A 17,410-nucleotide genomic window follows, 5' to 3' on the forward strand; every position below is an offset into this window, starting at 1 on the left:
GCGAGCCAAAGCTGTACTGCTCTACCCAGTGAGCAGACAGCGCTTTTCTTCTGGCAATGATAATGGCATATCGCATCCTTGTACCATGCGCACCGCCACGAACACACGACGCTCTGCTGTTCAAGCGATACGCATGCCACAAGTAAGAGACGATACGGATACCTGCCTCCCTGGCGCAGCTCCGTGGTGCCGAGAGCGCGAGGACTGCGTTGCGATCGTCGATGCTTCGTGGTCGGACCAAGGTCCGGCGCCTCGAAAAGCGTCCTTCTGGATAACGTTACCAAGATTTGACCACCAAAAGATCATGCCATCGTATGGCTTGCCCATACTGGTCCGCATCGGGCTGCAGCGCCAGCATCTCGACGCACAGACGTGCGGCTTCGTCGAGTCGACCTCCGTGACAAGCACCGGTCGAATCCTCCGGATACGCACGAAAACACATGCGTCATCATTTCCAATCCGCCATCATGAACCTCACCTTTGCGCCGCAGCGTTTCCACGTCGGCGTGTGGGTCTTTGGCCTCCTCTCGTACGTCTTGTACCGCGGTCGCGTCTCGGCCGACCGCAGCTACCAAGTGCTCTCGTACCTCTCGTACCTCTTCTTTCTGCTCTGCGTGCTGGACGTCGCGCTCTTTCACTGGCACGCGCGCCGCCTCGTGCCGCTCGAGCCGCGCGCCAAGGGCGTTGCCGTCGTCACAGGCGCGTCGTCCGGGCTCGGGCGTGAGATTGCCTTTGCACTTGCGGAGAAAGGCTTCAACCTCGTGCTCGTGGCGCGCACCGAGGCGACGCTCGAGCGCATCGCGAAAGAGATGCGGGACGTGCTTGGCGTCACCGTCTACGTCTGCCCCACCGACCTGTCCTCGCCCGAGTCGGGCGTCGCGGCCATTGAAGCGCTCGTGACCAAGGAAGAGGTCGAGGTCGACATCCTCGTCAACTGCGCGGGTCTCGGGTACCAAGGCGCGTTTCACTCGCAGACCCGCGCCGCCGTGCACGAGATGGTCGCAATCAATGTCACCGCGCTTGTCCAGCTCACACATGCTCTCTTGCCGGGCATGATTGCGCGCAACCGTGGGCGCATCTTGAACATTGCGTCCGTCTCGGGAGCGTCGCCAATGCCGACGTCAGCGATCTACGGCGCGACCAAGGCCATGGTGCTCCGCTTCTCGCAGAGCATCAACTACGAAGTGCGCCGCTATAACGTTGGCGTGACGGCGCTGAGCCCGGGCCCAATCCCGACAGCGTTCCAAGAAAAGTGCGGGACGCCCCAAGCCGTCATGTTCAACGTGCCAATGATCGCAGGCGACGCCAAGGCCGCGGCAAACACGGGTGTCGACGCGATGCTCGCCGGCGTCGAGACGGTCTACGACTCGTTCACGTCCGAGATGATGGCGCTCGGCGCATCGACGCTCGGACCCAAGCGCATCGTCGCCATGATGTGCCACATCATGTGGAACCCGCCGAGCGAAATCCCAAACGCAATCTAGTCGAGCGAGAAAGAAGGATTTTGACGTGTCATTAATAGTACTGGAGTCTCGACTACGCTTTGCGGAACCAGACGTGTTTGATCATGTTGGTGAGGAGGCTCAGGAGAAACCCGCTGGCAAAGAGCACGCCCATGAGCAGAACGTACGCAAAGACAGAGATCATCGCTTGCTCCGTCGACGTCTGGTTGTCGTTGTAGAGATACACGGTCACGACCTCGCGGTTGCGCCAGCCCTTTTCCGCCAAGACGGACGTGATGGCAATCATGGCCATGCGAAGCGGCAGCGGCAAGGCCGGCTCATCGCGCGCATCTTCGCTCGTCGTGGCCACTCGGTTGCTCGGCGGCGTCTCGGCCTTGCCTTGACCTCGTCGCTTCTTGACCGCCATTTTGCTGAAAGTGCAATTTACACTATTTCATGTTCCATCTCGGGATGACATTATAGCAACCTCCATCAGTGCACCTACCGGTACGGATGTTTAGGACTAGGTTTACACACTACTATTAGTTTAAGGACTATCGAGCTCCGCCAAAAGCGACCGCAACAGCGCCCTAGAGGTAGAGAGACACGAGGTGAGCCACTTGGTCGATGCTGGCGTGTGGGAAACGTACTCGGTCTTTCTCGACTCGTCGAGGCCTTGGGCAATGATGGCGTGGCGCTCTTGAAGGACTGCTGTGTACTCGGCTTTCGACTTTGTTGGGGGTAGCTCTGCAGTTGGCACATCTTTTTTGGCTTCTCGCACATTCGCAGCCTTGTCTCTCTACGTAGGTTGGTGGTCACGCCAAACGACATCTGGCTAATGCAATACCTTGCGGTCCAACTGGGCTTGCAGGTCTCGGATCTTGACCTTGTCCTCGGCACGGGTCTCTCGCAGCTCCTTGTTCTGCTGCGTGAGCTCTGCGTTCTGCTCTACCAACACTTTGTTGGACTCTGCTAGCTTCTTCTTTGCGGCCACGTGCTTCTTCTCTCGGTCTACAATGACGCTGGTTAGTTGAATGACCATCGATGCGAGCCGCCACACGGCGACGACCTTCGAGCTGTGCAATTCTGCTCATGAGGCGCTCGACATCGGCCTTGAGCTTGAAGGTTTCGCTGATTTCAAGAAAATGGTTGCTCTGCCGAAGCAGCTCTGCATGCTTGTCGGTGAGCAGCGAATCGTCGTCCCGTGGGGCCTTGGGCGGTCGCGATGGCTCGGCGTCGTCGCTCGGTTTCTTAACCGGCCTGCTACAGGCAGTCAAGAAGACGCCACATCTGCATGGGCAAAGTACCTCTTGGGCGCGGCAACCACCTCTCTCGGCACGGTGCGTGGGCGCTCCATCACCCGCTTCGCCCCTGGCACCGTCGTCGCCGCCACAACCACCGGGATCTTGGACCCGCTGGAGAGCCGGAACCTACGCTTCCTCGTCATCGTACTCCATCGGGCAGACGCCCATGTCGGTGCTACCGCTTCGCCGGCGCGCTTGACCTTGCCGCCGCCGAGTCCGTCTCCCGCTTGGACATGTTTGAAATTTAAATGGACCCTCGCTATCCGGATGTATCCGGATATTGGCGGTCGAATTGCCAGCACCAAAAATCGTCCGCCGCGTCTAGCTGCGAATCTGCAGTGTGGAAATATTGTCATTCAATGCGCAACAACGTTGTATATGGGGTGTGGACCCCACGTCTTGACGATTGAACGAATGCAAGTGTGGTATTACTACAAGTCGGTCGTCGAGCAGCTCGGTTTGATGGCAAAGGCGGGCGTCGGCGCGTCTTTGGCGATCGACATCTTTTCTTGTAGGAACCGAGCAAAGTCCATGGACGAAAGGACAGCATTGTTGGAGACGGTATCCGGCTTCTTTAGTGCTTGCGTCTTGCTTGGCGCGAGAAGTGCCGACTGCTTCCGCTTCGTCTGCAGCGCCTGCAAGTGCAGGAGCCGGTACCACGCCGTGACACCATTGTAAGTTTTCGACGCCAAGTCGTCCAAAATGGCCTCTTTCTGCAGTCCATAGATTGTCATCTGTGCCACAAGACAACATTGTCGCGACGGCCGGTGAGTCGGATAGTCTAGTTGTACCTCGGCGAGAATCGCGCGGTGGGTGCTGGCCTCGGCCACAAAAAGCGACGTCATCGAGTCGATCATGACAGGTGTCCGCTTTGCGACGACCTCCTCAACGCACAGCCACTGGTGGTGCCGCATTTGCTCGACGCACAGGCGCTACACGTCGCTTTCGAGAGAATGGATCCCGACGCGATCATCTATCGCACCTGGTTGACATCGACGGTGAGCACAGCACGAAGGAGGTCGACCAACGACGGGGAGAGATGAGCTGGCATCTCAAACACGCCACGGCAGATTTTAGGATAGAGCTGCGCGGGCGACGGCGCATCAAAGGGAATGCTTCCCGTGACCAAAAGATACAGCAGGACCCCAAGACTCCATGCGTCCACGGGTCTACAAGACGTGACATATTTCCATCACGACACCAAGATTGTGCTACTGTACGTACTTGCCCTCGTAGAGCTCGTGTGCAATGATTTCTGGCGCCTAAATACAACCATGCTCGTAACACCAACGACAACGTGTCGAAGCAAACGTGCATCATACCATAAAAGCGGGCGTGCCGCAAAAGGCCGTGAGCTTCTGCTGCGCCTTGGTCGTGTCCCTCGCCCCGAGCCCGAAATCCACGAGCTTGACCAACGGAGGTCGTCCCGCACTCTCTTGAATGAGGATATTTTGGGGCTACAAAGGGTTGCTCGCCACATGCATCAGTTGAAAATCAAAGTACCTTGATGTCGCGATGGACAATGTGCTTTCGGTGGAGATAGCCGATTGCGTCGGTGATTTGCTGAAAGATAACGCGCGCCGCGCCTTCGTCCAGCTTGGTCTTGCGAGCCATGTACTTGCCGAGGTCCTCCCTGCGAGATATGTGACATTGCCGTCATACGACAGCAAGCGAACCCGTCGCAGTGCTCCATGATAATCGTAATGTGGTCTTTCGTCTCGAGGATCTCGTAGAGACGCACAATGTTGGGGTGGTCGATTTCCTTCATAATGTCAATCTGCAACAATGCCACATGTGGAAAACCCAGAATCTGAAAGACGACCACGCCACCTCTTTCTGGATTGAGGCGATCTGGTCCGACACGATCGCTTTCGACTTGGAGTAGACTTTGAGTGCGACGCGGCGCTGGCTCAAGCGGTGCACGCCCGTGCGCACTTGGCCAAACTGGCCGTTGCCAATGACCTAGATGATCGATCACCTTCAACATGGTCCAAAGAGCGTAGGGAGGAGGTCGTACGGCGCCGAGTTGGTAGAGCTCGAGCGAATTGTTGGCGACCAGCGCCTTGAGGACGCGGTCGCGCTCTGCGACGCTCGGCTGCTTGATCTTCTTCTTGAACGTCGCGCCAGCCGCCGCGGACGGCCGACGCTAGCCGAGGCCGATTCACAGCGCTGTGCAAGAGTCGCAGCGGTGCTGGCGATGACGTAGGACGCGTCATGCCCTAGTACATACTAGAATGTCACCAAGACGGCCCCACACGACGACTCGCGCGCCGTACCCGAGGCCCGGGGTTGACGGCCATCGCCGGTTTTAGAATGCGACGATGATATGATTGGACAAATGACTGTTGTGCAAGCGTTGCATAACTGTGTACATGGCTCACCACTCACTTCGTCACACGCGCGCTCTCTCCAGGCTCCTCACCGTTGCGTTCGGTGTGTCCAGGAGCTTTTGCTGTATCATGAACCCCTACTCGACGACGGCGATGCGGAAGGAGACGCCAATTGACATGGATGATAAGAGTCCTGCCGTCGTGCCTGATGAGCTCGATTGGTGCCAGAACCTCGTCGACGGCGCGTCGCGCGGCTCAGGCTTGTCAGCGAACGACCAACTGGTTGCTGGAAGCGTCGAACCAAGTCGAACGACCTCTGTGAGCGCCGTCTCGTCGCCAAGCAGGGAGCGAAAACGCGGTGGATCGAATCCCACGGGCTGTGCGACACCGACATACGAGTTGAGGCTCCAGCACGAGTTTGAGAAATCGTGTTCTTTTTCGCTAGCGGGCATTTTGCAACCCGCCAGTGCAGAGTACTAGTACATCTGAGCGAGCATCGTGGAAGCGCCCCTGCGGCCCGCCCGCGGCCGCAACCTATGTGCACCATTTGTGGCAACAAGTTTGGCATGCCGTAAATTGGAGCTCTCAAAATTATTTAGGACGAAGATACCGCGCGGCGCTGATCACATGCGGCTCCGAGAATCGTATATATACGGCTGCCGGAAAGCATCGCTTCTACTGCCCAAGAAAGGCACATTACGATATCCGGTATGGGGAATTCCAGCCTAAATGCACACGCTCCATGCATCCCTTCTCCCTCGTCCCCTCGCCATCGCTTCAACATTTGGTGAAAAAAGTATCCATGAAAATGTGGCGCCAAATAATGAGGGGTCGCATGCTAGAGTAGAATGATAGTCATGCGACTGACTACTCGCACACTAACGACGCTGCTGCTTGCGCTGCTGCTGCTGGAGGTCGTCGCTCCATGGTATTTGCTTCCAAAATCACCTCTTGTGCAGGCGTCTTTGTCTTGGCCTGCATTCAGGGATGGCGGCTGGTTGCAATGACGTGGACAGGGTGTAATCAGACTTATGTCGCCAAGGTTAGCTGCGCTATGCGGAATCTTATTCTGATGTCTACGTAAGGGCAGGGCCACCGTGTCTATATATGATGACGAAAGCAGCCCCTGGGCACAAAATACAGCATCGTGATTGGTCAAAATCCTGTCCTGGTTGGCTTGCATTTTGGTTTCAGCCGCCGACGCAGCATGCCATCGCACGGCCTGACGGTCCAAGAGGTCGTGCATGACCCGCATATGCACTCAGTCTTCCTCAAGTACCTCTCGGTGCATGACACGGTCAACTTCTCGCGGCTCCTCTTCCTGTACGTCGGGCCATGGACTCGATGTGAGGCTAACGCCGCTCGTAGTGTCAGCGTCGACGAGTTCAAGAAGCTCTTTAGCGCCACGCCGACCATTAGCCCGACCAGTCCGTCGAGCCTCCGCGGCAGCTACGCCAAGAAGATCATCGCCAAGTACATGAGCGACGACTCGTTCTTCCATATTGGCGACGACAGCTTTCGCGTCCAGGACCAGCCGATTGCGACCTATGGCACGTTTCTCAAGAACGACCTTAGCATGTGCTCGGGCTTGAGCTCCGACGCAGACCTCTTTCTGGATGTCCAGAAGGCCGTGATCACTGCATTGGAGCCGAGCCTCGAGGCCTTCCGGCTCACGGCCGAGGGCCGCGCGCTCCTGCAGGTCAAGGTCTCGATGATCGACACGACGGTCGCGACAAGCCTCCACGATGTCGAGGTTGACCACACCAAAGCCAACTTTACGCTTGAGCGCGTGCTCTCCAACCGCCGCCTCTGCTGCGTCTTTTGGGTCTTCCTCTTCAAGGAGCGCAGCCACGGCCCGCTGAGTTTCTGGATGGAAGCCACGATGCGGCTCCTACCGCTCATGGACGAGTACCTCCATGCTGGTGTTGCAAGCGACGTTGATGACGAAGTGCCACGCCGCAGCATCGACGGCAGCAGCAGCAGCCGCATCGACATTGACCACTCGCGCGCCATCGTGCACCTTGGGCGCGTGCTGTGGAAGAAGTACATGGCGCCGCACGCAACAGCCGAAGTACACGTGCTCTGCGAAGGCGAGCGCGCGCTCTTTGACGTGCTCGAGCACCACATTTCGTCGTGGTCGCTCGATACGCTGCTGAGTGCGACGCAGGTGCAGCAAGCAGGCCTGACGCTGCGCTCGATCTTGTGCTACGTCAAGGACGACCTCCAAATGAACCATTTTGTACGGTTTCTGCAATCCAGGTCGTTCCAGTCGATGCTGCAGTCGTTCCAGCACCGCCTTTTAAGCCCGTTGCACCACTCGCTCTCGGTCGCGACGCTCAAAGACTCTCGCAGCAGCAGCAGCAACGGGAGCAGCTCCGGGTCGTCGTCCGACTCGAGCACGACGAGCCTACCGGAGCTCTTCCACTGCATGAACGTCATCTCGCACCAGCCGCAGCGACCGCGCTTGACCTCCTTTGCGCTGCACAAGGTCGGCGGCGCGCCGCACTGCATCTCGGGCGTTCTCTCCTTTGCGAGCAATGTTGCGACGCGCGGCCGGTTCAACCAAACGGTGCTCTACGCGCTCGCCAACGTCTACCCGCAAGACGAGTCGATCGCGCACCACCACACGCTGCCCGACCACCTCGAGAGCTTTCTATGTCCGTCGGCGGCCACGATCCGGTCGACGTCGCCGCCGCCGCCGTCGCTCGTGCACGTGGTTGTCGGCAGCACCGAGCGGCCGTTCTACATGGTGTGCCTCACGCGCTACGTGCCGATGACGTCGTCCGAGTTTTTGAGTCCGCTCGAGGCCGTGCTGCTCGAACAAAAGAGTCTCCGCGTGTACGTGGCCGCGGGCATCTGCGTCTTGAGTCGGTACCCGCTGTTTGATACGCTGCGGCGGCGACTCACGACGCTGCACCTCGACGTGCTCACGGACCCGAGCTACAACGACCTCGACTTTGCGTGGAGCAGCCGCCACGTCGCGGCGCTGACGGCCCCGTTGCCATCGACGCCGACGCCGTTTCCGGCCAGCCACGCAGTGGACTTTTCCATGCAGCCGCTCTTTTTGTGTCTGCATCTCGATGCGATTCTGCGGCTGTTTGCGAGTCTGCTTTTGGAGCGCAAGATCGTGCTCATCTCGTCGCATGTCTCGGTGCTCACGACGGTCGCGGAAGCGTGCAAATCGCTCCTCGCACCGCTGCAGTGGCCCCACGTGTACGCGCCGCTCTTGCCGCCAGGAATGCTCGAGTGCCTCCACTGCCCGACGCCGTACCTCTTTGGCGTCCACGCCAACCAGATTGACCACGTGCACTCGCTCTTGAAAGCGTCGGACGAGGAAGACGAGGTTGTGCTCGTGCATTTGGACAGCCACGAGGTCCTGAACGCGCCCATGGAACTGCCCCCGCCGTGCGTCACGGCCTTGCCGCTCGACTCGCCGAGCTCTGGATGCCAAGTGTGGCCTTTGCCGACACGCTCGAGCCGCCGACGCCGCGACCGTTCCCGCAAGATGCGATCCGCTCGCTCTTCCGCGAGACGTGGACTGACATGATGGCCGACATGGAAGAGTTTAGTTTTCCGCTCTCGGACGAGGTCGACAGCATGGTGGTCTTTGACAACGTCGGGTTCCTCAAGCACCGTGACGCGTCCGACGCGGCGTTCTACCAAGTGTTTGTCAAGACGCAGCTCTTTTCGCAGTTCGTCGCGACCAACGGCGTGCAATGAGTGGCGTTTTCTCAACCACAACGTCGTCTCTGTTCAAGCGTAGTGTGTGCTGTATCCTTTCTAATATAAACTACCTTCCGATCCACCAATCCCGTCCATGCGTTCGACTTGATAGATTGATAGCTAGGACGTAGATTCCCGTGTTTATGCGGCCGTGCTGGCGGCAAGCTCCATGGAAGACGATTGCCGCATATGAGCACAGAAGGATGGGGCAGCGTCGTGCGCGACAAGCGGCAAGGATCGCCTCGGTCAGCTCCACGCTGAAGTTGGGCGCGAAGAGAGAACTTCGCGGGTCTTGAGGCGCTCCTGGAAAGAAATCGGGACGGTGACGAGTTCGTCGTCGAGCAAGGTTGGCAGCGTCGTCATCGGGCGGCCGGGCCACGGTGCAGCGCCTGACCCTGTGACGGCCGACTACAAAGATGTATGTCCTGCACCTTGTACCCCCAGCCCTAAGGGTGCTTCAACGTCAACAAGGCACGGAACGTCAACGGTATTAGCTCTCCCATCGACATGTTTATCGTGCTGCGTGGTGGATGGGGACGCGCGAAGAGGATGATGGCGTGTATGTACAGCTAGCTACTTGGGGGGCGACGCGCAGTGGACGTCGAGGTCGGCCATGCGCTGCGTAAACATGATCTCGTGCTCCTCGGTGAGGCGCATGATGCGTTCGCTCGCCATGTTGCGCTCGACGCCAAAGATCTTTTCGAGTCGCCGGCGCTCCGACACGTCGCCGGCGTTGCGCAGGATGATCTCGCGCTGCTCCTCTGCCGCTTGCTCTTCTTCGAGCACGTGGAGCAGCTCTTGGTTCTGTCGCCGACGAAACTGATCGAGTTGATCCCGGACCGCGTCTTCGTTGGAGACTTCAAGAGGCACGCTCGTGACTGCTGGCGACGATGAGGACGCTGCAGCTTCGTGCCGAGGGTACCGAGAGATGCGGCGGCTGATGTACCTACGCCCATGATTGGATTCAAATGCACCGACAACGGAGACACTACCGCTCGCGACAAGCAGACGAGGCCGTAGCAGGCGGTGGCTTGCGGGTCTTGGCGGTGGCGGGTCGTTTGGGGCGCGCCGGTATTCGGCCGCTCGGTGGGCGGCCGTCGAGCGACTTGGCAATGTCGTCTTTGGCGGTTGTCGCTTGTACCCTCTGGGTGCGGTGCACGGAGAGATCGATGCCGTTCTTGGACGCGAGTTTACTCAAGTCGAATTTCTTGGTGACCTAATCGACAACTTGTGCATCGCTATCGCCGGCTCTATATAGCATCCGACCTTCATGCGGTGGAAGCTATCGAGAATCTCGTGCCGCTGGACGTTGGCCTTTTGCTGCGCGACTTGGCGCTGCTTGAGGAGCATGTCCTTCTGTCGTCGCAGCGCCTCGGCGCGTTCGTGGTCGGCTTGGAGCTTGGCCTGCAGAAGACTGCGGTGGTAGTCCTACGTACGCTGTAGAGAAAGCTATCGGGCGTATAGTCGTCGACTTACATCTTTTCGGGCTTGCCGCTCGAGCGCGTGTGCAATCTCTTCCTCCCGAAGTTTTGCGTCCTCTAGTTTGTTTCGGAGCTCGGCCCGGCGCTTCTCTTGAACCTAAATCGTGCGATAAGAGGCGCAAGGACTTGAGAGAGAGCGACGCACGGTTTCGGTGCGCCGGCCTTTCTCGACCGTCTTGTGAAGCACGGTGGTCGCGCGGACCTCCTCGACCTCCCGCATGCGTGCAGCGACGCGGGCGCGCTCTTCTTGTCGCCGTTCGTCTTCCTTTTGCTTCTCTTTGCGCTCGCGCTCCTTGGCTTCTTCGCGCTTGCGCAGTCGGTACTCGGCTTCGGTCTCGGCCTCAAGGAGCTTTCGCCGCCTCTCTTCTTCTGCGAGTCGCTGGTTGTCGCGGATCTCGGCCTCCATCGCCTATCGATCGCAAGGTGACGTGCAGTGACCTTTTGCATACGACGTACGCGCCGCGCTTCTTCGAGCTCGGCTTGTTCTTGCTTTCGCAGCTGCAATTCATGTTCGTGCTGCTGCCGGCGGCGCTCGCTCTCGGCCTGTCGTCGCTCCAACGCCGTTCGCTGTTCTTCGGCAAGCCGCTCCTTGTCGGTGAGGACGTGTTCGATGCGCGCCTTGTTGCGCATGGCCTTCTCGTGCACCTGGCGGGCTCGGTCGTCGCGCGCCTTCTCGAGCTTCTCGCGCCGCAGTTGTTCGCGCACGTTCATTTCGTGCATCCGCGCCATGGCCTACGACACCACTCGGCAACTCCTTTACGATGGCGTGACGGCGGGCACCTGTTGTTGGAGCTCGGTGAGAATCTCTTGGGTCATTTCGTGGTGCTCGTCTTGCTTGCGCTGCCGCTCGCGCTCACGACGCGCAGCGTCCGCCTTGCGCGCCTTGGCCTCTAGGATGTCCGCGGCTTTTCGGCGCTGCGTGTCTTCATAGTCTTTTTGAGCGAGCCGCTTTTGTTGCAAGATAGCCTCGGCTTCCTGCGCTGCCTGCAATGCCCCAATGATGCTATGGAGATAGAGGGCGGATGGACCAACCTTTTCGGCCTCGCGGCGGCGGCGTGCGTCGTCGGCGTCCTTGGCGCGCCGCGCCTTGTCGCGCTCGATGGCGTCTTCCCGCATCTTGCGCTGCTCGGCGGCTTGCTGCATGGCGGCGTCCATCTCTGCGCGCTTTAGCTCCATGTGCATGAGCTGTTGCATCTCCATGAGCTGGCGCTGCTGGATCTTCTCCAAGCGGCGACGCTCCGTCTCGAGCATCGTCGATTCGAATATCCCGCCCTGGGTAGTCGTCGTATGCTCGGTAGGCAGCGACACGTAGGTCCGCGCCTTCTTGGAGGGGCTCAGCGAATGGCTCGCGACGATCGTGCTTTTGCCCGGCGACGACGGCTGCGGCTTCTTGGTCTGCAGAAGCGCTTGCCGCACGGCGCGCACTTGGTCGAAAAGCTGCTCGCGGTGCCGCTCGTAGCGCTCGGCTCGTTTTTGCGTCAACGACGCCGACTCGTGGGGCCGCTCAAAGTACGAGAGCGGTCGGCGAAGGAGCTCGGCCGGCGTCACACCCACCTCACAACACGCCTACAGGGGTCCGCGTTGCGATCATTGGATTGAGCAAGTGTACCTCGAGGGACCGGGGACTATTGAGCAGCTCTCCGTCGCTGCTCGCGTCTTGATCAAAGTCATCGATCGTAATGACGACGGGCTCGGGCGGCGCGCCGACGCCGACGCTATCGCCCGTCATGACTCGCTATAAAGTTATAAATTTAGCGCCAACCGACCCCACTCAAAGCTTCGACGGTGGTGATGTATCAAATATAGCTCAAATTGGAGCTTTAGTTTGTGAAAAAGAGACATACTCGAGAAAATAATGTCTGATTGAGACATTTCATTGATAAGCTACTGCAACGGGACTTTTTATAGCCATGGACGCGACCAAGCTGCCAGGGTCCGACCGCGACGCGGCGCGAGGTCACTGATACGTCTTGTCGTAGGCTCACGCGGCAGCAGTCCGTGCCAAGAGAACTCACTGTTGCGACCGTCACCAAGCTTGTCGAGGTAGTACTCGACTTCGAACCCATCGTCACGCTGATGCGATATCGCACAGGACTTGCATCGAGAGCAGCAAGCACAGCTGGCCATGGAGCGCGAGCGCGTCATTCAACAGGTTGTCGAGAAGCTAGCGACAAACGGGCTGCTCTCGCTGCCTCCGCACAAACAAAAACACCATCGCAAGGCGAAAAAGGAGGCGCTATTGGAAGGCCGATTGCACTCGTTGCTCTCGCACTCGCTCAGTGAGAGCGGTCTTAACTACGCCCACGTCTTGCCGCCGCCAATCATTGATCCAGCCCCGACTGACCCGATAGACCGACCGCTCGTGCTCGCTCGGCACGAGGGCCCCGAGCAAACGATTGCCGAGCGTCAAGTGCGCCCACACTCCACGACGAAGCGAGCCAAGCGTGTCGAGAAAGAGTCTCGGTTGCGCGACAACCCCCTTTTTGAGAAACCGAAGCTCAAATCGGCGGCGAGAAAAGTGGACAAACCCAAGGCTGCGCCCGACGAGCAAGCGCCGGTGGACGAGGACGCGGCGTGGACGGACCTCACCAAAGTGCCGTACAATATGGACAAGAAGACGTGGATCTTGCTCCAACAAACCAAGCGCATTTTGCAGCAAACAACATCCAGTACGAACTACCGCCCGGGCAAGATCGCGCCAAAGCCGCTTTGGGAGGCCTCGCAGCGCCCTCCCGAGAGTGGCGCCACTGCGACAACGACCGCATCGGCGCCGACAAGCCTCCAAGAGCCCGTCGATGCATGCGACACGACAGTAGGAGCCGTGCCACCGACGCCAGAGCCAAACAAGTCGCCTCCCAAGGGCTACCAACTAGCGATGCTTGAGCCTTTCCCAGACACGGACCCCAACACCAACGACGACAAGGTCTGGGAGAACGAGCTCGCGCGTCAAATTTTGAGCTTGTACGCCACCAGCGTCAAGACCAAGAAAACGGGGGGGTCCCCGACAAAGCCCGCTGGCCCCCCAACGCCACGTGGTGACCAAACGACGGCGATCGAGCACAGTGACGTGGCGACGCGGGTGTGTGAGGACCGTCGGTCGCGCATCCGAGCCGTGCAAGACTCGTGGGAGCCGAGCCACCGACTCGAGAACGGCAAAGTCAAACTTTGTCTGCCGAAAATTCCACGACCGATTTGGTTTGCTGGCACGGGCGTTGTGCTGGCGACGTGGTGTGCATTGGCCGGCCCAGAGATCGAGGGCCACAAGCACGCACCCGATCGCACGTACCTCGCGGGGGAGCCAGTCCTGTGTCGGCACTTGCTCTGCGACGACCTCCGGCATTTGGAACAGGTTGTCACTCGATATTGAACCTGCGACGACGACGCATCATGGGTAGAGTGGCGCCCACGAAAAGTACATTGCGGTCGTCGAGACACTACTCATGGCGCGACTACGCACCCATTTCAAGACGCTCGATGACATCGACATCAAGCTCTGGCGGCAGCTCGTCATCACGTGTACGACCGACGCATGCTTGGTGGATTTTGTGCGCTCACGACGCGTAGGCAACGCATTTGCAAGCCGCAACATTGACGCCAAGAAGCACGCGGTGGCACTGCAGCTCATTAAAAAGGTATCAGCGACGATTCGCAGCCCATGGCCATTCTCCTGTCTTTGTCATGGTAGACGGAAGCGCTCCTCGACGACTCGACGCTGCTCCTCGGCCCCGCGCGCGCCGAGCTCGTCGCGTTTATCGCCGACTCGTACGCGCACTACTACTACAGCCGCGGCAAAGCCCACGCTGTATGCCCGCATCTTTTTTCATTTTTTACGTATTTTCATCCATCGGTCGGGGTAGGGTCTCAAGTACTGCTCCAAAGCCCATGGGACACACGTCAAGCTGGGCGAGTGGTCCCACGTGGCCAAAGCCAAGCTCCACATGGCGGCGCTTCTCTCGCGGCTCGAGCGCCACGACGCTGCGATCCAAGCTCTCCACGAGATCCTCCAGCTCGTCGAGAGTGCGCAGCTCGAAGACGCGGGTGGCGCGTCGGCCCAAAAGCTGTGCCTTGTCGCAGTGACATACAACAATCTCGCACTTGAGCAGCTCCACGTGCGCGACATTGATCGCGCGTCGACTGCGAGCCAAAACGCCCGGCGGCTCGCGCGACTGTGCTTGAGCTACAGCAATCGCTGGCTATCGCAGCTCGAGGCGACGCACAAGGCGGTCGTGCGGGCGATGACAACGGTGCTCGGTGACGACTGCGCATTTGACATGGAGCTCGTCATGAAGTACGACATTGAAGCTTAAACATACTAAGGCCACGCTTGACCCGAATCATGCTTGCTGCGATGGGCCGGGGGCGAGCAAGACAAGTCGGTGGTTCTCAAGGCAGAACGGAAGAATATGCCTACGACCGATGTGAGCTACGCATGCGAGTGGCACGCACGGACGCTTCGGCGTTGGCGAAATGGCGCAGTTGGAACGACGACTGGTCGGGGGATGGAAATGCTGTCCCCGGCGACGTCCGAGTCCTTTAGGGATACATATGACATTTCGTGTCGGAAAATATTCCATGAGGCATATATCGTACCGTAGGGAGAGCCGCTTGGTGACGAGCGACGACCAGACACTGGGCATGTACTCGGCGTGGCCCCAGCCTTTTGCCAATTCGTCTAATACGTTACGATGCGCATTAACGTGGTGAGACGTATGGCGTACTTGCTTTGGTCACAAACAAAAACGCTGAATGCGTGCGGGCAAAGTCCTTGAGCTGCGCGTAGATGGCACCCATGGGCGCCACAGCTTCGCCGACGCGGAGCGCCGCGGCCTTGTCGATCAAATGGAACGAGCTGATCGCGTCGACGGCTACGAGAACGTTGGCCGGACGCGTCTTGGCCGCCAGCAGCTGTTCGTGCACCTGGCGCAGCTCGGCGGAAAAGGCTGCGGTCGATGGCGCGTGGAAGAGCTCGAGGCGCTGCATGGCGCTGACGACCGCCGCCTCGTCGTGCGCCGCGTAGCCCTCGAGGACGCAGCGCATTTCGACCGCGTCGAGATGGCACTCGTGGTCAAAGTAGTAGACGCGGCCGCTGGGGTGCTGGAGGAGGAAGGTCGCGACGAGGTGTTGGAGCACGAGGCTGCGCGGACTCGCCGCGTCGCCGTAGAGCTCTACCACGGCGCGCGATGGGATGCCGTCGGGGAAGACGGCGTCGATGACGTCGATGCCACAGCGGAACGGTACATCGTACCATGTTCGCTGCACGAGGTCCAGCGCGGTCTCGTCCAGCGCCCACATCGCGGATATCGGTCCGGATACAAGTGTCCAAAACAGTGTTTCCAAGACAGCGCATGTAAGCATACACTGTTTTAAAGCGCAGTATAAGATACTGCATAGACACTGTTTTGAACACTGTTTAAAACACTGTTTCGGAGCGTGTCGAAGGCGTGGAACGTGCTGCTCGTGCACTGAAGCTTGACGCCTTTACGCAGTGAGGAAGGTGATACGAGGCACTTCGATTCTCTTGCCGCAAGCATGACTCCCGCTTCTTCCGAGATGCCAAAGCGGATGAACCAGGTGGCGTCTGCCGACGCGCAGCATGTGCCTCAGCGATGTACGAGTCGCGCCGACGACACATCGGGCTCGTGGGTTGCCGAGACGCCCCCAGTAGACGAACTTCCGACGGCTATTGGCACCTGTGGGTCCTCTGCCTGGGCCATGGACTCTCCGGCGACGGTGACGTCCGAGTCAATGTCGCAGATTGGTTCCCGCACTCGGTGGCAGCGGTTGTCCAGCTATATTGGCCGCTTCGTCCCCCGCAAAGCCAAGCAGCAGTGGCAACGATCCACCCGCCGCCACCAATCGACCAAAGGTGTCTAGCGCGTTGACCCAGGCTGAACAATCTCCACTTTATGGCCAAATGATACATTATCTTCTTGCTCACTAAGTACTATGGCTGCAAGTTGGCCGCCCCCGCTCGACGTTGTAGGCATCTTGGAGCAGCTTGACCATGGCTTTGTTGTCTGGAAGCATCTTGGCGAGCTCCAAAGGTGACTTGAACGTATACTATGCGTAGAGTGCGTCGCAATGAGTTGCATGTCACGGGATCAATCGGTGGAAATACGTTGCGCTTGCTCGGCGACGCGCCATTCTCGACGAGGTACTTGACCATATCCGTGCGGCGCTGCTCGACGGCAAAGTGCAGCGGCGTGGTGCCGTTGATCTAGTCCACTTCTTGCGTCATCGTGAAAAATGAGACAACTTGTCCTACATTGATGGCATTCAGATCGACCTTGTGCAGCAAAAGAAGCGCGACGAGCTTGCGGTTGTTGTGCAGCACAGCAACGTGCGCGCACGTGTTGCCCCAGATCTAGAAAAAGCCGTCTTCCGATTCAGATCTGGTGATTTCGGGACGCGTACGCCGTGCGGTCGGTTGATGCTGGGTATGTGCGCACTCTGAAGAAGAAGCGCTTGGGCGCGCGCATAGTCTTGTGCATACACTGCGTCCCAGACCTCGTTGCGCTCGGCTTGAGGCGCTGGCGCGGGGCGGTACTGGAACGCACTAGGTCGCCGCATCCCGAGGTTGTAACCGCACCAATACGAACCGTGAAACATATAGCGTTGGATAGACAGATAAATACATGTAGATCGATCGATCGATAGATAGATATGACGTTCAGGAGGATTGTCTCCGCGGCAATAACCATCAGAGCATTCACGACGCTTCCTTTTCAGCGGACAGCCGCGTTGGCCTTTGTTGCTTCCTCCGAAGCGAGCGTGGTGCAAAGGCGGGTTGCGTAGAGGGCTTCTTGCGGATTGCGTAGAGGGCTTTTCCCATGGAACGAAAAGGCGCCTCGAGTCGCGTTTGTCATACTACGTTTCGATGGTGTTTGCGACCATCTACCTCGCGGCCACCAAGGACGGCGCCGAAACCCTGCGGCGGTACACGCTCCTCGTGCAAATGGATGCGCCACCGACCGAAATTGCCGACGCTGTCGAAGTCGGGTTGCAGGCGCTCCATGCCCGCTACCGCCGGCAAGCGCGCAAACTGCGCTGGTCGGCGTTCTACATTCACGAGCACGAGCACGACAAGACCGCCGACCGCCTTTGGCTGCAGGCCACGCAGCACTATGCCA

The 17,410-nt window shown here is 59.0% G+C and overlaps 9 protein-coding genes across 9 annotated transcripts; 3 read left to right on the plus strand and 6 right to left on the minus strand.

Moving 5' to 3' along the window:
- Positions 1–466: 466 nt before the first annotated feature.
- Positions 467–1,489, plus strand: SPRG_00773 (hypothetical protein; the record flags this gene model as incomplete). The annotated part of the gene is made up of 1 exon (XM_012338990.1): positions 467–1,489. A coding segment is annotated over one exon (1,018 nt), but the record flags the coding sequence as incomplete, so codon positions are not given.
- SPRG_00774 (hypothetical protein) lies at positions 1,486–1,884 on the minus strand. The gene has a single exon (XM_012338991.1). The coding sequence runs from the start codon at positions 1,867–1,869 to the stop codon at positions 1,537–1,539; it is 333 nt and encodes a 110-aa protein (XP_012194381.1). The 5' UTR covers positions 1,870–1,884; the 3' UTR covers positions 1,486–1,536.
- Positions 1,885–1,989: 105 nt separating this feature from the next.
- Positions 1,990–2,914, minus strand: SPRG_18937 (hypothetical protein; the record flags this gene model as incomplete). Its single annotated transcript, XM_012339421.1, has 6 exons — positions 1,990–2,032; positions 2,093–2,241; positions 2,290–2,453; positions 2,512–2,705; positions 2,750–2,872; positions 2,895–2,914. 6 exons carry the CDS (start codon positions 2,912–2,914, stop codon positions 1,990–1,992), a joined length of 693 nt encoding a protein of 230 aa, XP_012194811.1.
- A 263-nt stretch (positions 2,915–3,177) lies between these two features.
- Positions 3,178–5,046, minus strand: SPRG_00775 (CAMK/CAMKL/AMPK protein kinase; the record flags this gene model as incomplete). Its single annotated transcript, XM_012338992.1, has 10 exons — positions 3,178–3,480; positions 3,538–3,678; positions 3,729–3,915; positions 3,971–4,008; positions 4,069–4,203; positions 4,250–4,379; positions 4,423–4,523; positions 4,577–4,708; positions 4,764–4,892; positions 5,023–5,046. The coding sequence occupies 10 exons, from the start codon at positions 5,044–5,046 to the stop codon at positions 3,178–3,180; spliced, it is 1,320 nt and encodes a 439-aa protein (XP_012194382.1).
- Positions 5,047–6,283: 1,237 nt separating this feature from the next.
- SPRG_00776 (hypothetical protein) lies at positions 6,284–8,883 on the plus strand (the record flags this gene model as incomplete). Its single annotated transcript, XM_012338993.1, has 3 exons — positions 6,284–6,399; positions 6,445–8,481; positions 8,529–8,883. 3 exons carry the CDS (start codon positions 6,284–6,286, stop codon positions 8,794–8,796), a joined length of 2,421 nt encoding a protein of 806 aa, XP_012194383.1. The 3' UTR covers positions 8,797–8,883.
- A 409-nt stretch (positions 8,884–9,292) lies between these two features.
- On the minus strand, positions 9,293–12,009 carry SPRG_00777 (hypothetical protein; the record flags this gene model as incomplete). Its single annotated transcript, XM_012338994.1, has 9 exons — positions 9,293–9,745; positions 9,792–10,015; positions 10,066–10,227; positions 10,276–10,377; positions 10,426–10,674; positions 10,719–11,012; positions 11,061–11,264; positions 11,313–11,846; positions 11,890–12,009. The coding sequence occupies 9 exons, from the start codon at positions 12,007–12,009 to the stop codon at positions 9,373–9,375; spliced, it is 2,262 nt and encodes a 753-aa protein (XP_012194384.1). The 3' UTR covers positions 9,293–9,372.
- Positions 12,010–12,405: 396 nt separating this feature from the next.
- On the plus strand, positions 12,406–14,614 carry SPRG_00778 (hypothetical protein; the record flags this gene model as incomplete). Its single annotated transcript, XM_012338995.1, has 5 exons — positions 12,406–13,629; positions 13,676–13,796; positions 13,845–13,912; positions 13,966–14,082; positions 14,138–14,614. 5 exons carry the CDS (start codon positions 12,406–12,408, stop codon positions 14,585–14,587), a joined length of 1,980 nt encoding a protein of 659 aa, XP_012194385.1. The 3' UTR covers positions 14,588–14,614.
- A 49-nt stretch (positions 14,615–14,663) lies between these two features.
- On the minus strand, positions 14,664–15,572 carry SPRG_00779 (hypothetical protein; the record flags this gene model as incomplete). The annotated part of the gene is made up of 4 exons (XM_012338996.1): positions 14,664–14,687; positions 14,727–14,811; positions 14,871–14,952; positions 14,999–15,572. The coding sequence occupies 4 exons, from the start codon at positions 15,570–15,572 to the stop codon at positions 14,664–14,666; spliced, it is 765 nt and encodes a 254-aa protein (XP_012194386.1).
- Positions 15,573–16,177: 605 nt separating this feature from the next.
- Positions 16,178–16,850, minus strand: SPRG_00780 (hypothetical protein; the record flags this gene model as incomplete). Its single annotated transcript, XM_012338997.1, has 4 exons — positions 16,178–16,340; positions 16,399–16,497; positions 16,546–16,644; positions 16,695–16,850. The coding sequence occupies 4 exons, from the start codon at positions 16,848–16,850 to the stop codon at positions 16,218–16,220; spliced, it is 477 nt and encodes a 158-aa protein (XP_012194387.1). The 3' UTR covers positions 16,178–16,217.
- Positions 16,851–17,410: the final 560 nt, after the last annotated feature.

Source organism: Saprolegnia parasitica (assembly GCF_000151545.1).
Source record: "Saprolegnia parasitica CBS 223.65 unplaced genomic scaffold supercont2.2, whole genome shotgun sequence".
Taxonomy (NCBI): domain Eukaryota; phylum Oomycota; class Saprolegniomycetes; order Saprolegniales; family Saprolegniaceae; genus Saprolegnia; species Saprolegnia parasitica.

Bases quoted from the DNA above. Each gene is read 5' to 3' on its own strand.
- SPRG_00774 (XM_012338991.1), bottom strand. From the start codon at position 1,869: ATGGCGGTCAAGAAGCGACGAGGTCAAGGCAAGGCCGAGACGCCGCCG.